Source organism: Juglans microcarpa x Juglans regia, chromosome 1D (genome assembly GCF_004785595.1).
Source record: "Juglans microcarpa x Juglans regia isolate MS1-56 chromosome 1D, Jm3101_v1.0, whole genome shotgun sequence".
NCBI lineage: Eukaryota > Viridiplantae > Streptophyta > Magnoliopsida > Fagales > Juglandaceae > Juglans > Juglans microcarpa x Juglans regia.
The window spans coordinates 30,252,173-30,271,119 of NC_054594.1; the positions used below are offsets into that span (position 1 = coordinate 30,252,173).

An 18,947-nucleotide genomic window follows, 5' to 3' on the forward strand; every position below is an offset into this window, starting at 1 on the left:
GTCTAGCTTGGAAACAACTTGCTTAAACAAAAGTTGCAAGTACCCGATATTAACCATGGACAAACCACCCACTAATAGCTTGATTTGAGATCAACTCGAATTCAAAATCTGCCGCCCAAAAAATCCAGACTTTTCCACCACAATCCATACTATTTAAGTGAAATGGCAAATTCATCCATCTTGCCCATCTACTACATTTATTTGACTGTACAAAAGGTTCTAACAGAGCCACCATAGAAGGTCGACATTTATTTAAAATACGCCGAAGCCTACTTTTCGACAAAACAATCCCCCTAATATTCCAAGTAAGAATATTCATTAAAAACTACAAAAAAATTTTGGAACGAGTACGGTGTACCAAAACCACAATAGATTTTTCTTTCCTTATCCCCTTAGCTTTTTTCAACGGTACCTGCATATCAGGATCAGAGTCAAAACACTTTGCAGCTAGTTCATTAAGCTCATCCTCTACTTCCCCATCAGTAACAACCCGACTCCTCACTTCCTCCTCATCCACCTCTTCTGTACTTAAACCACCCAACCCAGCCAAACCGAACTCAAATTCCAAAGCCACATCAACTAGATGCAGGGCGCTTCTAGTTTCAGATTTTTTGGAACTTTTCAGAATTTCAAACTCCATCTCCTCCTCTACCATATCACACCAATTTCCTTTTTGCCTTTGATCCTGTCCTAGACCTCCACCCTGTTCAGCCTTAGATACATCTCTCTGAATATGAAAACCAGCATTCATCTGCTCACTATCAGTCAGCTCCACTTCAACATTCTTTTCTAGAGCAATAGGACATAAATTAAACACCACCCCAACCGTGACACATACAAATTTTCCTTAGAAACCTCTGTATTCACTGTTCTTCTATTCTGGATGGATGAAATAATAACCTCTCGCCTCGACTTTGAAGCCTCTCCAACATCGTTCTCAGCAGCTGGGATTTGAAAATTTTCCACCCAATCCCCTACGACCTTGCATACTTTTTCCCCTTGATGTTTTTTACCTTCATCCTTCATATCAACCTTCTTGTCTTTTCTATCCCTTGACTTCCGTTCCCTCCTCACAGAATTAACCTCCAAATGCCCTTGCCTCCTACAACACGCACAAAACAATGGAGCATATTCAAATATTACCTCTTGATAATGGCTAGAGGCCAATCCAGGAGGCCCCAACCAAAACGACTTTCGCAGTGGCTTCGAAACATCAATCTCAACACACATACGAGCTGCCTCTGGACTAGTCACACACGCCATAGCATTATCTCTCTTCAAATACCTACCAAATCCATTACCAATACTACTCAACATTGATTCTTGAAAATAGTTTGGCAGCAATTCCCACAAGATAACCCGCATAGGCACCCAAGGCGAGTCTTCCTCTTCCACAAAATCCAGACTCCAATGTGAAACCCGGAAAGGAACCCTGTGAATCTCCGAGTTTCCCCTCACCATAACATTGAGAAAATCCTCTTCTTCTGACATCCGCACTAAAACATTCATTGGATTGCAAAGTTGACCCACCACTGGTTGAGACTTTAATCACCAACGATTCTTTATAAAACCCCGAATGTGGTCCAGTGATGGACGACGTCGCAAGAATTTCAGTACCACCGAATAATGAAATGGCTCAACAGATTGTTGAATTTCAGACTTTGAGAACGGGAAAAACATTTCCCCATCTTGAAATTGTGGTTCCCGCAGAGGTATACCAACCTCTGGAAGCAATTGTGGCTTTGAAACCACCACATCCACGAACGCCCTTATAGATGACGCCCCTACAGGACGTATGTTCCCCATCAATGGTAACGACTGCTCTACACGTGTAATCCCATCACCTTGCACTATCGGCGGCAGCAAATTGCAGATGACAGCGAGCACCATAACAACCCTAGCAAAGTCGCCCTCTCTCTATTTTTGCCCTCTCTATGTTGCTAGTCCATGTTATGTTTTAAGTTCACGTACAAGTCATGTCACGTCAAGCTAAGTTTCAGTTTTAGTTCAAGTTATGTCATTTATGTCATGCTATATGTCAAGTTATGTTATGCTTACTTATGACTTTGATTATGTATTCATGCTTTTACTGCCATGCATGCATCATTAACTTGTATGAAAGTTTCCTGTTAACTTGATGAGATTCGTAATCAAATCTCACCATGGTAGCCCCAACTACTATACTATTCCCCCTAATGGTAGGCAATGTGTCAGGATCAGAACAGGGTACAGACACTGGCAGACTGGAGGAGGTTGAATAGATGCCGTAGATGCAACGCGGAGCTTACAGCCTTCATAGTTAGGTCCTTGGATAGTATTCCAGCATCGTTAGTCGAGTTACGCGAGTTACTTAACGAACTAGCCCAATAGTGTATTTTGGCAATGTAATTATGAAGCTAGGTCTTTGTTGTTTTGAGATTACAATCTTCCGAGACCGTACTGTAATCGTGGATGTTTATTTCGTTAAGTATGCATGGGTTATGTTTTAACTATTTGGGATATTATAAGTTTGGTGCTTAGTATTGCTAAAAAAATAAAATTATCCGCTGCGAATATTGCATAATGCTAGATGCATGTTAGGAACATTGCATCTTATATGTCATGAACGGGGCAGGTAACTTTGTGTTGCATGTCTTGACGCTTTAGGTGTCCGTTCGATCCCAAGCAGAATCTGGGGGCGTCACAAATCTGGCAACCGCTAGACCCGAAAACAGTGCCTCGTACTCTGCATCATTGTTAGTGGTTTTGAATGCCAGTTTGATAGCATAATGCTCTTCACCCTCATCTGTAACTATATGCACCCCACTTCCCCTCCAGCCCTGCAAGATGAATCGTCAACAAAGACCTGACAGTGCTTCATAGGAGGTGCATGCTCAACCCTTTCCGGGAAGTTAGTGAATTCTGATACAAAATCTGCTAGCACTTGCTCTTTAATAGTATTTCGTGGTGTTAAGGAGCAAGTGGATGGGGTTGAAGGATCTTCTTTAAGGGGGTCTCGGTGAGGACGCTTACTAGATGGGTCTGGAAGTACGAGCAAAGTCTTTAGGTGGTCACCACTAGATCGAAGGCGAGCTGCTCTATGTGCTGATATTTGGCTTCTGCTCCTCGGTATGCCCAACTAGTGTAGTACGCGGGCATATGGACCCCACCTTCATCTCGTACTAAGGCCAAGGAAGTCGTCTGTAAGGAGACTGATAGGTAGAAGACCAAAGTCTCTCCGCATCTAGGTTGGCAGAGGAACGGAGGGTTGGTGAGGTATTGATATGAACCCATGGGATTGGAATTCCTTGAACCCATAATCAATTTGAAAACTCACTCAAGAAAGCCAAAATCAAGTCAATGGAAAATTTAGAGCCGTTGAGGAACTCATTTCAAGAACCTAAATTATAAGGAAGAACGTCACAAAGGTTGTGATTTGCCTTTGATAAGTTTAAAAATTTATTCAAGAACAAGAGGAGATAAACCCAACTCACAATAAATAAATTCATCAAATTTCATAAATTAAGTGAAATGAGGTTACAAAGGGAATTAAACCAAAACCTAATTAAAACTATAGCCAAAATAAAGCCCTTTCTTCCAAAACTACCCCTAAATGAATAGTGTTACGGCTACAGTAACTTCTTGAAATCCTAATTCAACAAAATAAAATATATGTGGATCAAACATCCTTAAGCCCAATTATTCTAAACTAATAAAATAAATTCTTTAAACGATTTAAACAAATTGAAAGCCTTCAATAACAATGGGCCCAAACAATAACTTTAAGTCATATCTTCCACAGCTTGTATCAAGTGGATCAAAACTGGTTCTTCTTCTTTAAAGCTCATCTTGTGTGTTGGGCTCTTGCTAGCTTCATCCTAAGTGTGTTGCACCAATTCTTGCATTACTTTCTTGATCTCTTAGCTCTTGATCTTGTAATTGGCTCATCTAGAACTTGCAAAGGATATTTAAGACTAGGTCTATGTTGGTGCCCATCGGATATTTCTTGAGAGCCTCAAACACGTATTCGCACTATTCATCCCATGTTTGTGCCTTCTGCAAAACCTTGAAAAATGATAGGCACTTGCCGGTGGACTTTGATACGAATCTGTTAAGGGCCACTACCCGTCTGCTAGTTTCTGCACTTCATTTATACTTCAAGGAGGGGTGATGCAGAGTATGGCTTCCATTTTCTCTGGATTATCTTCTATCCCTCGTCTAGTCACCATGAATCCTACACTGAAGGCACAATTTGTTGGGTTCAACTTCATTCAGTAATGCCTTAATACCGTGAAGGCTTCACAAAGGACGTACAGGTGTTGCTTGGAGGTTCCACTTTTGACCAGCAAATCGCTCTTGTAGAGCTCCATGTTTCTCCTGATCTGATTTTTGAATATATGGTTGACTAGCTGCTGGTAGGTGGCCCCCGCATTTTTCAGCCCAAATGGCATGGCAGAGTAGCAGTACAATCCCCGATCGGTGATGAATGAAGTCTTCTCCTCATCGTTCAGATTCATGCATATTAGGATGTACCCAGAGTAGGTGTCCAAAAAGCTAAGCATGCAATGACCCGCCATGGAGTTGACGATCAGGTCGATCCAGGGTAACAGGAAGCTGTCTTTCTAGCAAGCTTTATTCAGGTCGATGAAGTCAATGCACATTCTCCATTTTCCATTTTGCTTCTTCACCAACACCACATTGGATAGATAGTCTGGGTAATGGGCCTCCCATATGAAGCCCACCGTGAATAACCGATTGACTTTTGTTGTGATGGCGACATTTTTTTCTGCGTTGAAGTTTCAACGTTTCTGCCTTACTCCCTTAGCTTTTGGGTCCACGCTTAGGTGATGCTATATGATCTCTAGGTCGATCCCAGGCATGTCTTTGTGACTCCAGGCTAAAACATCCTAGTATTCTGTGAGGAGCTGTTGCATGGCGCTTCTCATTTCGGGCGTCATCCTGCTGCCAATCCTAGTGGTGGCTTTCGGGTGGCTCAGGTTCAAGGGGATCAACTCCAGAGGCTTGTCCATCTCTACCTTCCTAAGTTCCTACTCCACTTGGATCTCCCCATATGTTGAGGTGTGCTTGGGTGGGGGTGGGAGACCGTGGTCATCAGTCGAGGTGTGGACCACATGTACCCTAGTGCCCCCGGGCTTTAATTCCTACACATAACATTCCCATGCCAGCTCCTGCTCCCCACAGATTTCTCCCACTCCCTGAGAGGTTGGGAACTCTAGTGGTATGAGCGCAACCATCACCTCCTCACTGTAGGGCAAGCTCGAGTTGGTGAGCAATTGGTCCACCAATGACGACGTGCCCATCCTTTTCTCCATCTCATACTTCCCCTTGAGGTTATGTAGCTCGTCATGCATGTTTTTTCTTTCTTCCTCTTCATCACCTCCTTCTCCTGTGTTCCTGGATCCCACATGCTCATTGTTGCTTGGCTCCGCTTCATTTTTTTGGCTCATTGGTGGCTACTTTGAGCATCTCGTTCTCCTTTCAGAGGGGCTCCACCTTGGTAATTAATTTTCCCACAAGTTGTTCCATTGCGACGAGCCTTGCTTCTATGTTTGTCAACGTCGCATCTTCTTATCTCCGAGTTGTCTGAGAATGTGTTGTCACAAGCATATCAAGGACACGTGAAGTCTATAGTTATCCCACAGATGGCGTCAATGTTAACATCGTGTTTTGCACTCCATTGGGTCGGGTTCCAGCAACTCGAGTCTTCGGTCTTTCACCTGCACACTTAAGCAAACACGAAGAATGGGGGGCCTTGGTGGTGGCCAGAGAGTGTCTGATGCCAAAATATACTAGGTTTCTGGTGGGGACAACTTATCCCTGACTTTGAGGGGGCCGTGTCCTTTCCACTGTTTATTTAGTCAAAATCTTTTAATGCGGAGTGGCTTCTGGGGCAATGTCATTAATGCAGCATGTAGTCCGGTGAATGGTGCCATTAATGCGGCGTGGCTCTTTGATTCACTTTACCTAGAAGCGTTCTCTATTAAGCCTCTTCATGCCTACTATCGGGAGATCACGAGTTCTCCATATTTCTCACCCACCTGCCTGTGTAGGTTCTCGAGGGTAGTTTTTCATCGGGGTGGTGTCAGGGCGACGAGTCTCATCTACCCTTACTGTCCACTTTCCCTATGCGTTGGTTTCTCATAGGTGGGGTTTTCTCTTGGGCCGAGTACTCTGCAAAAAGGCCCATTGACTCCTTTTAGAGGAGGGTCGTTGGGTTTGACTGAGCTCAACCGGGCTCTTTGACTTACTTCCCTGGTCGTATCTCATTGGCTTGTTTTAAGGGCCGATAGGGGGGGAAAACCCCCTTACACACCCTATGTATATAGGGTGTTTTCTATTTCAACACCTTATGTACTTGGTCACGCCTATAATTAAAATTTTACTTTGAAAAAAAGGTGACTTTTACACTATATCTTTTCTAACATCAATTCTCATAACATAATAGGGCCACTCTGTTTTTTGTTGTTTCTAGATGATATTGCTTCCCATCTAAACTCTTCAATTTTCAATCTTTAACAGCCACCTAATAAGACTAACCATGTGAAACTGGAGCATCCATTGAGGTGGTTAGTCCCATATTGGTTATCTATTAGGTGGAACTGGATTTTATTAGTGATTATGGGGAAGTTGCAAATTAACAAGTCTTTCTTGAACTTACGAGCAGACATGACTACCACATTTCATGAGAAAGGGTCCATACTTTGGCAAGGAAAGTTTCAAACTTGACTTGGTACTCCTGGAAATTTCCCTCTCCTATTACAGTTTAAGGAGAACACCCAACAGCCATAGCGGACATGTAAGCCTTCCGTGAACACGTCCCAAGAGATTTTCCCTTTTGCCGTAGAATCTTAGAGCGAAGTTGTGCATTGGTAAGCAACGAATTGTTCAGCTCAGCTCTTCACACACAAAAGCTTTACTGTCTTCTTGAGAGCATATTAAACATCTCGGTTACATATTTCTCAAGTTGTTTTGTCCTCCAAAAAATTGACTACACTTGTCTCCTTACAACGTATAGGTCTTGTAGCAGCTTGGTTATAATCTTGCTGTCATTTTGTTGAACTTTGAAGATTGTGATTTTGTTGACCGTTGTTTCCTTTGTGGTTTCTGCTGAAGAAGAGTGATCTTCGGTGTTGTTATTGTCAAAATTATCTGTTTGTGTTTTTGTTACAATCTGATTTGAGTTAGAAAATTTAAAAAAAGGGTCGATCATGCTTTAATAAGCTTGTGTGTGTGAATTGACATGAAGAGTGATAAGAGCCACGGACCCAAAGGCTGTTATAGCGAGAAGAATGTAACTGAAGATTTTGGATGTTCCATGTTTTGTTTAGGCCTTTCGGCAATACAGAGAGGACTTCTTTCTTCAGAGTGGCAAATATTGAGCTGTTAGAGATTATATTAAATCAATAATTCAATTTCGTTATTATCCTTAAGAGAAATGATAGTTGCAGTCGTGACTGCACAAGTGCCGCGCAATTACTTTAAAAAAGTGAATAAATACAAGACTCACAAGGAAAAAAAAATAACATTTTAATAATTGACTCCACTATTTTTCAAAGCGACTGTACGGTATTTGTGCACTCCACGACTGTATATAGTATTACTTGGTCCAAGAATAGATTATTGCACCATTTTGGAGCTTTGTAAATTGCAGCAATGGCTGAGAAGGACGGACTCACTGCCAGTTAAAAATTCGAGGTGAAAGGCATCTTTGAGATCACTTCATGGATCAATAATGTGTCCTTGGATTCTCTTTGTAGTCATTGTTTACTTTGTTGATTATTTTTTTGCTAACTAGACAACATCCACTTGAGTGATTTGGTGGCTTGGCTGGGAGGTCATGAATTTGAATATAAAATGGGACTCATGCACATTATCTCTTCCTATCGACTTATATGCATGCTATTCTTCGCTTTGACGCCCTTTGCTGGCTCTCTCCACTGGCCCATCTAGGCCGCCTTCAACTTATAATAGGATGCTATTATAGATCGGAGAGAACCAACCTCTAGTCTCCCTCACTTTGTGTTGGAGACTTTTTAACAGTAAAGAAAGTCAATGCAAAGAATAGCAAACTTAAGTTTGCCACTTTATCTCGTCTCCCACGCATTGCTTAAAAAAGAAGAAGAGGGGAAATGGACTGCAGCTAGAGAGCCCAAAGGCCATGGGGGATAACCTCTAAATAACTCGTGAGAAGTGACTCTCAAGACACAAAATGTGCTATAGAGTTTCACAACCAGTTTGGCAGAGTGGACATCGGGTAGCTAATTTGGCTTTGGTAGGAAGTATCCTCACCTTCCTCTAGTTAGAATATTTTCAAAATATGGGCTTCATTTGATTGCATATTTTGTGTTTTATAAAAACAGGTTAGATATATAGTTCATAATAGTACTTTAGTTAAACCCAATATGTTGAGTGATCATTTGGGATTTTTTGCACCTTAATAATATATGATTATATCATATTTAATGTGGTAAATTACATATGTAGGCCAAGAAGCTTAAAAGTTTTATTCTAAAAATTTCCTAAATCCTAGTAGGAAGCTTAAGGGTTTTTGGTTCTGGAAATTTAAGTCTCCAATGAGAGGACTCCAAAAGTTTTCTATATATGGCTAGGTCCTCTCTTCTCTCCATGTGTGTGTATTGGCTTGCCCCATTGAAGGCTAATACTTTTGTGAGGAGTAAGGAGAGGAAGATTTGGCTGCGAATATTTGTGGAGTATCAAGATTTGCTTTCAAGATGTCTTCCATAGGTATATTTTCTAAACTATGATTTGATGATTGTGATTATTGTTCTTAATATGATTTATATTATATACAACAATTGGTATCAGAGACTGCTGCATATAATATAAATCATATTAAGAACAATAATCACAATCATCAATTGGTATTCATTGGAATTCATAGAATTTGCTGTTACTGCAAAAATCATTTGGAGTAGGAGGAATAATTGGCTCTTTGAACAGCAATTCCAATCCCCTTATCAGTTATCAAATCTTATCCAATCAGAACTGAGTTCTATTAAATTGTGGATTGAGAATGGTACTCAACAGAAAGTAACCCAAGCTACTAGAGTTAACAGATGGATTGCTCCACCATTAGATATGTTCAAAGCCAACTGGGATGCTGCCATTGATAAAATCAACTCAAGGGTGGGGATTGGTGTAATTGTTAGGAATTCAGAAGGAGCTGTTATGGCATCCTTATGTTCTTCGATGGACCTGTTCCCGGATCCACTTCTTGGTGAGGCCATAGCAGCTCGAAGAGCCTCTTCCTTCTGTGCAGATCTGGGTTTTCAGCATGTCATACTCGAAGGTGACTCCTTGCTGGTGGTGAAGGCAATCCAAATCAAGGAAGATAGTTGGAGTGATTCTGGCCTTGTCGTTAGAGATATTAAGATTTTGCTTTCTAAGTTCCTCTCTTGGTCTGTCTTACACGTCCACAAGGAAGTTAATGTAATTGCACATCACTTGGCAAAATTTGCTCTTAGTTGCCAAGAGGATTGCATAATGATTGAGGACTGTCCCCCTTGTATCAAGCAACTACTATGATGAATGAAATAGTTTATTTTCAAAAAAAAAGAAAAAATTGGTATCAGAGACGACATGCTAGGATCAACATCCTTCATATATATATATAAAACAAAATTGTTCGTAAGTTTGGATTTTTTGAATTTTTTTTCCAATACAATCCGAATAGTATTAATCAAATTCATCAAAATTAGTTTGTTGAAAAATTTCAAAATGTTAGGACTTTTATTCCTCTCAATCTCCTTGTTCTTTTGATATATTAATCGGATTTTTTTTTATTATGTTTTAAGGATTCAATTAAACCTTTTAATTTTTGGACTCTATTTGATGAAAAAAATTGATTTCCTTATTAATAATTAAAATATTATTTTAATTCATCAAATGTTTATCAAAGCATGTTTCTGGGATGTTGTCTACTAGTTGCAGATGTTTCTATTTATTCTTTTTGTCCCGAATTTGTGTTTTACAAAAGCTAGGGTCATACCCATTTTTAAAGGTTGAAAATCTATATCAAATATCGATACCCATTGTTTTAAAATACAGTATATGTGTTTTTCGGGTTCTAAATATTTTTTCCCCTAAATAAATTTTTTTTTTTTTTACCCAAAACCGCAATGAATTGAGAAAAATCCAAATTTGCAACTCGTTGACCTGAAACAGTAGCCCGCAACCCATTTCAGGCCCGGTTGGAGGTTGAAGATGATTTCACCTCCAGCCATGACGAGGCCCACGCGCACCAGGTGGCACATGCGGCGCTGAGAGCTCAAATGGACACTTTTTTGTTTGTTTCCTTTTCCAGTATTTATTAACGTGCCATATTAAGATTTTATATGATTTTTGAAAAATTTTAGGACCATCATTAGACACTGTTTTATAATTTTGAATATTATTTACACATTTTTCGAGGGGCTACAGTGAATATATTATTATAATAAAATTTTCTAGTGAATATTCAGTATCTTATATGATCTATGCATATATGTACTCTCTCTATAAGAGTGTTTTAGGATGCATATTAATTTTGTAACTTGTTATGAACATTCTTTTATAAAGATATGCTTATTTAGATACTGTTTTTGTAACTTATCATACATGCCTGATCTGTCCATACAATCTTTTGTCTCTCAACCACATTTAAACTTTGACTTTGATTGTGATAAATTGAAGATTATGATTTTGTTGCACAATTATCATTTTGTGATTGAATTTTTGGGCATTAAGACAATCTTTATTTTCCCATTAAAAGAAATCTTTTGAAATAAAAAATAGGTGGTAGCTGCCAAAGTGGCACACACATTGACATTGATATTTATTCGTTTTCTCTAAAAAAAGGGTAGCATTGCATTTTTTCAATTTTATTGTACACAATATCTTGCCAAAAGGTGTTATATTGTGGAGTACTTTGGAAAATGGCATGAGGTAGTTAATAAGATTGCATTAGTCTAGAAATCACTTTTTACCTAAAGGTGTTGGTATTTTGAAAATTGATATGATTTTGTTGATGAGCTTCATGATATGTTTTAAAAGTACATTGTAGCATGTTGTTTTGTCAACCCAAATGTGACTTTACAATGATGCACCTAGGCACTTATAGTAATTAGGCTCATATGGTTTCGAGTTTTGTTGTACTAAAAATATCTGTAAGTGCATAGAATCGTAACAAGTAGTAAAGTGCTTTTAAAGAAAACAGATGTTGAACCTACAGGGAATAATTATGCTATTGAGTATTGAAATTGACTAAATTAATTACTATTTGGAAAACCTAAATTTGAAGAATAGATTATCTAAATTAAATTGAAAAAAGAGCATTAAAATTAAGATTTTAAACATAATAAGAATAGATCTAGAACATTTGATTTCACCTACCAAATCCCACACAATTTATTCTTCCTTGTTATAAAATCTCAATTATCCTAAGTTGATAATAAAAATCCCCAACCTATTCAATATTTTCTCTCGAACAATACCAAAAATATCTCCAACTAATAACTTCATATCTCTATGTGAATTTAACTAATTGGAGACTTATTAAGTTCTTTGAATTTTTCTTAAAAATCACACTAATCGTGGTAAATTATCTCTACTTTTGCTCAACTAATGCTGCTTAATCATAGAGCTTTAATCACAAACCACCTCTCGGTCTCATTGCGATTCAATAGATCGAACAATAATTAGCTAGAAAATTGAAAGCATTAAAACAAGGAATAAACACTCAATCATGGAAATAATGAAAATAAAATAACTTAGAATATAAATTGTGTGTTTAATGATAGACTACATCAAAACTCTAGAAAATAAAACTAGTTCATAATGAAATTGAAAAAAAAAAAATAAAACTAGTGTTCTTTATTGGAGTTGGTTGATGAAGCAAAAGAATTATAGGTGCAGCCGTGTACTCCTTAGAGATCTCATTACCTCTTCATACCTGCAAGATGAAAGCAAAAGAATTAAAAAAAAATCAAATAAAATAAAAACTTGGGTTGCCTCCCAAATGTACTTTTTTTTTTTATTATTATTAAAGAGTGAGTAATCACCTGTCCAATAGTGACCCCCACCCAAGTTTATTAATAAGCCATCACTTGTGGCGGAGGAATACCGTCGTAACAATCAAATGTACTCGGGCTTTACAATAATATGAAAGACAATTAAGCCCCAAGCACCAGACACTAATACAAAAACTCAAACAATATAACCAAAAATTACAAATGAACGAAACTACCCATACTAAAGACATCCACACTTCCTGAGATAAGCCAATCCACATGAATCTGTTCTTAGTATACCTCTTAATAGAAGAGGAACTTCCATCTGCCCTAACCACTCATAGGAGAGCCCATTACTTCCCAACCGAGCCAAAAAATCTGCAGCCTTATTCCCTTTTCGATAAATATGCTTAATAGAAAAATTCATCTCTGCCAACATATTCATAGTACCTTCCCAAAAATCCTCTAAGTACCAGAGACTACATCTTCTGTCCTGAACCCAATTAACAACCAAAAGCGAGTCCATTCAATAATTATATTATTAAGCCCCAATCTTTTACAATGCTCAAGCCCTCTTCGCAAGGCTATAACTTCCGCAAGATTATTGCTACCACTTCCAATGGATTCAGCAAACGCAAAAACCATCTTCCCAAACTCATTTCTTACTACTCCTCTGGCACCCAAAATTCTAGGATTATTAATACTACTTCCGTCCACATTCAGTTTAAACCAATCTTTCTTAGGCCTCTCCCATCTTACTGCCGTTAAAACCTCCTTTTTTTTTTGAATTAATTGAAAGATTCAAAGACTTCAAGATCTGTACATCCTTTTCCCCAAGCCGGGAATCCTTATGAATCTTAATACCTACCCAATTAATCCAATACTTTATCAATCTCCATAGAACCTGAACCTTCTCCTTCCTACCTTCCATCCGTGCTGTACATCGCCACTTCCATAAATTCCATGTGATGATGACAGGTATAACTCCAATAAGAGTACCTAACTGAGAGGACTTCGATGCTCTTCGAAACCAAGCCTCAACAATTGCCCTCCAAGATCAGAACGGGACAAATGGGATACCCAAAGTATTTGAACTAAACTTCCATATAGCCTTAGCAATATTTCCACTATATAACACATGATTAATATCCTCAATGGCACCTTCCCGACAACATTCACATTTCGTGACTAAAGACACACCAAGTCTCCTTATACGATCATCCACAGGATGGCATGAGTTTAAGGCCTTCCACATAAGCATAGAAAATTTCTTTGGTAAAGCTGAATTCCAAATCCAATCCGACCATTGACAAATAGGATTACAAATCCGAACAAAAGACCAGGCGGTTTTAGTCGTGAAAGACCCATCCGAATTTTCTAACCAAATAAGCTGATCCTTACCAGTCCTCCTACTACTAATTTCATTGACTATTTCCTCCGTTTTCTCAGATCCTACTAGCTGCTCAAGTTTCTCCATATCCCAATTATTATTAATCAAACAATTCTTCACCTTCAATTCTGGATCTCCCACCATCTGATACTACTCCATTAGAGGTCCAAAATTAAGCCAGCTGTCTCTCCAGAACGACACGTTCCCCTCCCTAAATCTTCCACTTGGAACGTGAAAGTACAACAAGAATCTCTTTTACAATTGCTTTCCAAAACTTAGTGCCTCTGGATGGACTAAGCTCCAGTGGATGCTTTCCATGCATGTATTTAGCACAAAAAAATCTCTTCCGTAAAGAATCTGAACTAAACAAATTCCAGGCAAATTTAAGATGCAACGATCCTTGTACATCAACAAAACTTCGCAAACCAATCCCTCCTTCATCCACAGGTTTGCATAATCTTTCCCATTTAATTCATTTCCTCTTGGGACTCCCATTAAATGAGCCCCAAAAGAAAGTGCTAAATAACTTATTAAACTGGAGCAACACTAATTTCGGAACCTGCATCACAGACAACAAGTGAACCGGAATACTCGACAACACATGCTTTAATAAAATGACTCTCGCCCCTGTGGAAAGAAAACTCAACTTCCAACCTTCAATCTTCTTACGAATTTTTTGAATAACATCCTGGAAATAAATTAACTTCAATCTACCAGAAACAACTGGCACCCCTAAATACCTGACCGGGAACACCCCTTCTAAAAACTGTGTATTCGATAAGATATGTCTACGTCTAACAGAATTAATTCTTTTAGAGAAAAGAAATAGATGACTTGGCGCTATTTACCTGTTGACCTGACCCCTCAGCATAAATGCGAAGAACGTCAACAATCTCTGAAACTGAAGACCTCCCTCCACTTGCAAAAATCACCATATCATCGGCATATAAAAAGATGAGAAATAATAGGACCATGTCTAGGATGGGAGAAACATTTAATTCTACCCAACTCAAATTTCTTTTTTAACAGCCGAGAGAGAACTTCTTCTATTAAAATAAACAAATAAGGAGATAGAGAATCCCCTTGAAGGAGACCACATCCACCCTTGAAAAATCCTTTTGCAGTGCCATTCATTACCACAAAATACCAAGGCGTAGTAACACATTGAACTAACAGATGACAGACCTTCGGAGAAAAACCAAAAACTTTCAAAATATGAATTAAAAAACCCCAGTCAATCGTGTCATAAGCTTTTACAAAATCAATTTTCATCATAATATTTTCTCCTCGAACTGACTTATTAATATCATGAATAAGCTCTTGAGTAAGACTAATATTTTCAAAAATACTGCTACCAGGCAAGAAAGCTCCATGTTCCATAGAAATAATCCTACTGAAGACTGAAGTACATCTGTTCACTAAATTTTTAGAGCAAATTTTATAAACAACTGAACAGAGACTTATGGGCCTAAAATTCCCAAACGACGTAGGATTCTGAACTTTTGGAATTAAGACAATATAAGAGGCAGAGTAAAACCTTGGTAAGGGAGCCTCGCCAAAAAGATCACTAACAGCTTCCCATAAATCTTGATACACCAAGGACTAACAATGCTGAAAAAAACCTGAGCCAAATCCATCCGGCCCTGGACTACTATCCACAGGAATAAAAAAAGTGCATCTTTTACATCCCCAACTGACGGATTACTATCAAAAAATTGATTTTCCTCCTCCGAAACTTCCTCTAAAATTAACCCAACCAAATCTGGCAATGAACTTGTTGACTTAGCTTTAAGGAAATCCTCAAAATAAACACACACAGCCTCATGGATACCTTCAGGTGAGGTAAGCACTCTGCCATCAGAGAGCTTCATTTCCATCACCATATTATGCTTTTGATTCTGCAAAGCTTTAAAGAAAGCAGTCGAAACCTCACCATGTGATACCCACTTTTGTTTGACTTGTTGAGCAATACGAGACTCTTGCCTTTTTAACCAGACATCAAGCTCAACCTTGTTAGCTAAAACGTCTACTTCAACATCCTCTGAGTAACATTCTTGTAGCCTAAATTCACCTTCCTCCACTTTTGCTTCTAATTCTTTAATATGCTTTCCTGTCTAGCCAAACACGTCCTTGTTCCAAGATTTAAGAACCAGTTTTAACCTCTTCAATTTTGCGGCAAGCTTTCACAAACCTGTACCATTACCTCCACCTACCAAGAATGAAACACATCTCCAAAAGTCTTCATGATTAATCCACATATATTGAAATTTAAATGAAGTATGACCATACTTAGTAGATGAAACCGAAAGACCCAAAACCATAGGGGAGTGATCGGAAGTCCTCCTAGGAAGATACTGAATTCTACCCGACGGATAAAGATCCTTATACTTGGAATTACATAAAGCTCTATCCAGTCTAGCCCGTGAACGGGCCATACCTAATTGTCTGTTGCACCAAGAAAAGCCATTACCTGAAAAAGGCAACTCAACAAATCTGCCATCATCAATAAAGGAACAAAAATCCTCCATTGCAATAAGCATCCTTGGATTTCCCCCTCTTCTCTCATTATCATTACGTAAGACATTAAAATCCCCAATAGTCACATGAGGAAACTGCAAATTATTTGCTCCAAGTAAATCAATCCACAAAGACCTCCAATCTAAAAATCGGCACTTTGCATAAACCGATGACATCAATAAACTTGAATTAATAAGCAAAGTAAGATGTTGATCTAAAACACCCATTACATCCACCTTCAAACCAGACTTCCAAAAACACCAAATCTTTCCTGCTTGACTAGCATTTGACAAACACTCATCAAATTCTAGAAACGTTTTCCAATAACTCAAATGAGTATCATCCCTAAATGGTTCTGCAATAACCAGAATAATGGGGTGCTGCTCTCGTACCAGCCCCCTCAAATGTTTTCTGGAGGTACCAAGGCCTCGGATGTTCCAAAACAACACTTTATTAAACATTTCTTCTATTGAGAGGGCTTGCTAGGATCCCTATAGGACCTACGTAACATACGCTTACTTGGTGACTTCTTTACTACTAAATCAGAATCCGAAAATTCATCTTTTTGTTTACCTGGGTGAGGATAATTACCTTCATCCTCCGATTTGGACTCCATAGCAACTGCCTGCTAGAAAACCGCCATCTGCAAATCTGGCAGGTCTAACTGCACATCTCCTTCCGCTACTGGTATAGTCTCGGTTGGACCCACTTCAATTCTAGGTTCTAGCTGCACAGCATCATCCGCAACTGGTGTATTCCCGCTAGGTACCACACTACTGGGTTCTACCTACATTGTAACTTCCATTCTTGGTATACTCCCGCTAAGATCCTCCATTACTGGTTCTAGCTGCACAGCATCATCCGCTACTGGTGTATTCCCGCTAGGTTCCACACTACTGGGTTCTAATTGTACAGGAACTTCAGTAGACGAATCTTTCATTGTCGTTGAAAAATCAACCAACTCCTCAGCTGGTAAAGTCCCGCTGGCCTCTCCGCAACTCAACGAATCTTTCCTCTGCACGGGAGCCTCCATATCTTCGATATCTCTCTCAGTCACCAACTTTGACTTCCCTACGTCCTTTCCTCCATCCAAGACAGGCACCTCAATCTCAACGTCTTCCAATACCAAAATAGGGGACTCTAAGATTTTCCCCGAATGATCTTTATTAAACTTCGCTGCATCTTCTTTATCCTTTGGCACCCAGATTCTACTAGACTTAATAACCTTCAGCCTCTTACTCTCTTTGCCTTCTTTCATGTTTGCCTTACACGTCTTTAAGTTATGCCCTTGCACCTTGCAAAGAGAACAATATGCAGGCAATGTTTCATAATCAACTTCTTGGAAAATGCTTGTTGGATGTCTCAGCGTCCCAATCCAAATGGAGTGAATCGGCTCATGATCTATATTCATCAGAACGCACACCCGTGCACCATCTATGCGAGTCGCACAGCGTGTCGCATTATCTCTCCTCAAGAAAAGTCCAATCGGTGCTACAATATTCTGCAAGAACGATTCTTGATAAAGATTCGGAGGCAGCCCGGGCAACATGATCCAAACTAGAACCAACGTCGGTTCCTCATCTTCAGTAAAATATGTAGACCAATGAAAGGGCCTATAAGCAACCCCCTTCAATATCACAGCTTTCACGGGACAAAGACTTCAAGAAATCATCTTCATCGAAAAATCTCACAAAAACATTACGAGCCTTTCGCATTGCTGAAACTACTGGCTGTTTCGATAGGCCCCATCTGCTATGAATAAACCCTCTGATGCGATCCAAAGATGGCCTTTGCCTTAAGAATTTTAACACCATAGAGAACCGAAAAGGGATTACAGAACGATCCAACTCCTCCTTAGTAAACTGCACAAAGAACTCACCTTCAACACATTTAGGTGGCCTGAAAGGAATCGATACCTCAGGGAGGGCCTGAGGAACCTGGAAAACCAGTTCAGCGAACGATCGTGACTTTGCATGAGACGTTGGGGGGGGGGGGGTGGCTGCCTCGAGCACCATCCATGCACGTAAACAACTAACGAGCTCTTGGACGAAACTCCAAATATCAAGACGCTATCTTGGAATTATCTTGGTGAGTTCTGCGTCAACATCCATGACCTACCCCTATCACTAAGTTTAATTGTTAATATCGATTATTAACAATTACTATTTAACTAGTGTCTACTACCTCCCAAAAGTACTTTATTTAAAGTCTATAGCTAGACATTATCCTTTCATCATTTTTAACTGGCGAGATCGATGAAACTCTTTTCTGAGTTAAAGTCACCATCCACATAGGTTTTCAATTTCTATCCATTTACTTTAAATATGCATTTTGTCTTGTGATGGATTTCAACCGTACCATAGGGAAAGACACGAGTCACCACAAACAGTCTCGACCACCAAGAGCGCAGCTTTCCTAAGAAGAGTCGAAGTCTTGAGTTAAATAATAGAACTTTCTGCCTGACTTTGAATTCCCTTCCCAAAATATGCTTATCGTGCCATCTTTTACTTTTATCTTTGTAAATCCGAGCATTCTCATAAGCATCATTGCCGAACTCATCCATGTCATTGATTTGCTGCATTATCTTCTCACCAGTCACTTGTAAATCAAAGTTGAGTGTTCTCGTTGCCCAATAGCCTATGTGTTCTAGCTCCAGGGGTAGATGACAAACTTCTACATAAACGAGCCGAAAAGGCGACATCCCAATCGGTGTTTTGAATGTTGTCCAATAGGCCTTGATTACACCTAAACTAGTGCGCGGTGTTATAGTATAGTTCAGGGTGTCGATCCACAGGGAGTAGGAAGAAACACAACAAGACGCAAGCTTAAAAGGAAAGATCAAATTACAATATGACAAGAATTTGAAAATTCTACCTAAAGTACGTAATTAAAATAAGATAAGGGCATGGATAAGAAGGTAAGTAAAGCTTTGGGTTTCCATCAATCGAATCCAATACTTCTAACTTTTTCAATCCAAACTATATACACAATTAAAAATTATAGCACCAAATTTCTAATTGGAAGATATGACA

At 39.1% G+C, this 18,947-nt stretch overlaps 2 protein-coding genes across 2 annotated transcripts; one reads left to right on the forward strand and one right to left on the reverse strand.

Annotated features, from left to right (window-relative positions):
* The first annotated feature begins 5,871 nt into the window (after positions 1-5,871).
* LOC121246589 lies at positions 5,872-9,546 on the forward strand. Its single transcript, XM_041144770.1, has 2 exons — positions 5,872-6,050; positions 8,937-9,546. Exons 1-2 carry the CDS (start codon positions 5,872-5,874, stop codon positions 9,544-9,546), a joined length of 789 nt encoding a protein of 262 aa, XP_041000704.1.
* A 5,360-nt stretch (positions 9,547-14,906) lies between these two features.
* Positions 14,907-16,376, reverse strand: LOC121246597. Its single transcript, XM_041144783.1, has 2 exons — positions 15,590-16,376; positions 14,907-15,508 (listed from the first exon to the last, which is right to left on the reverse strand). The coding sequence occupies exons 1-2, from the start codon at positions 16,374-16,376 to the stop codon at positions 14,907-14,909; spliced, it is 1,389 nt and encodes a 462-aa protein (XP_041000717.1).
* Between the last annotated feature and the right edge of the window lie 2,571 nt (positions 16,377-18,947).

Coding starts and splice junctions, on each gene's coding strand:
- LOC121246589 (XM_041144770.1), top strand. CDS start 5,872: ATGCGGAGTGGCTTCTGGGGCAATGTCATTAATGCAGCATGTAGTCCG. Junction 6,051..8,936: donor TCACCCACCTGCCTGTGTAG/GTTCTCGAGGGT, acceptor CATTTGGAGTAG/GAGGAATAATTGGCTCTTTG.
- LOC121246597 (XM_041144783.1), bottom strand. CDS start 16,376: ATGTTTAATAAAGTGTTGTTTTGGAACATCCGAGGCCTTGGTACCTCC. Junction 15,509..15,589: donor AGGTGGAGGTAATGGTACAG/GTTTGTGAAAGC, acceptor TTGGCTAGACAG/GAAAGCATATTAAAGAATTA.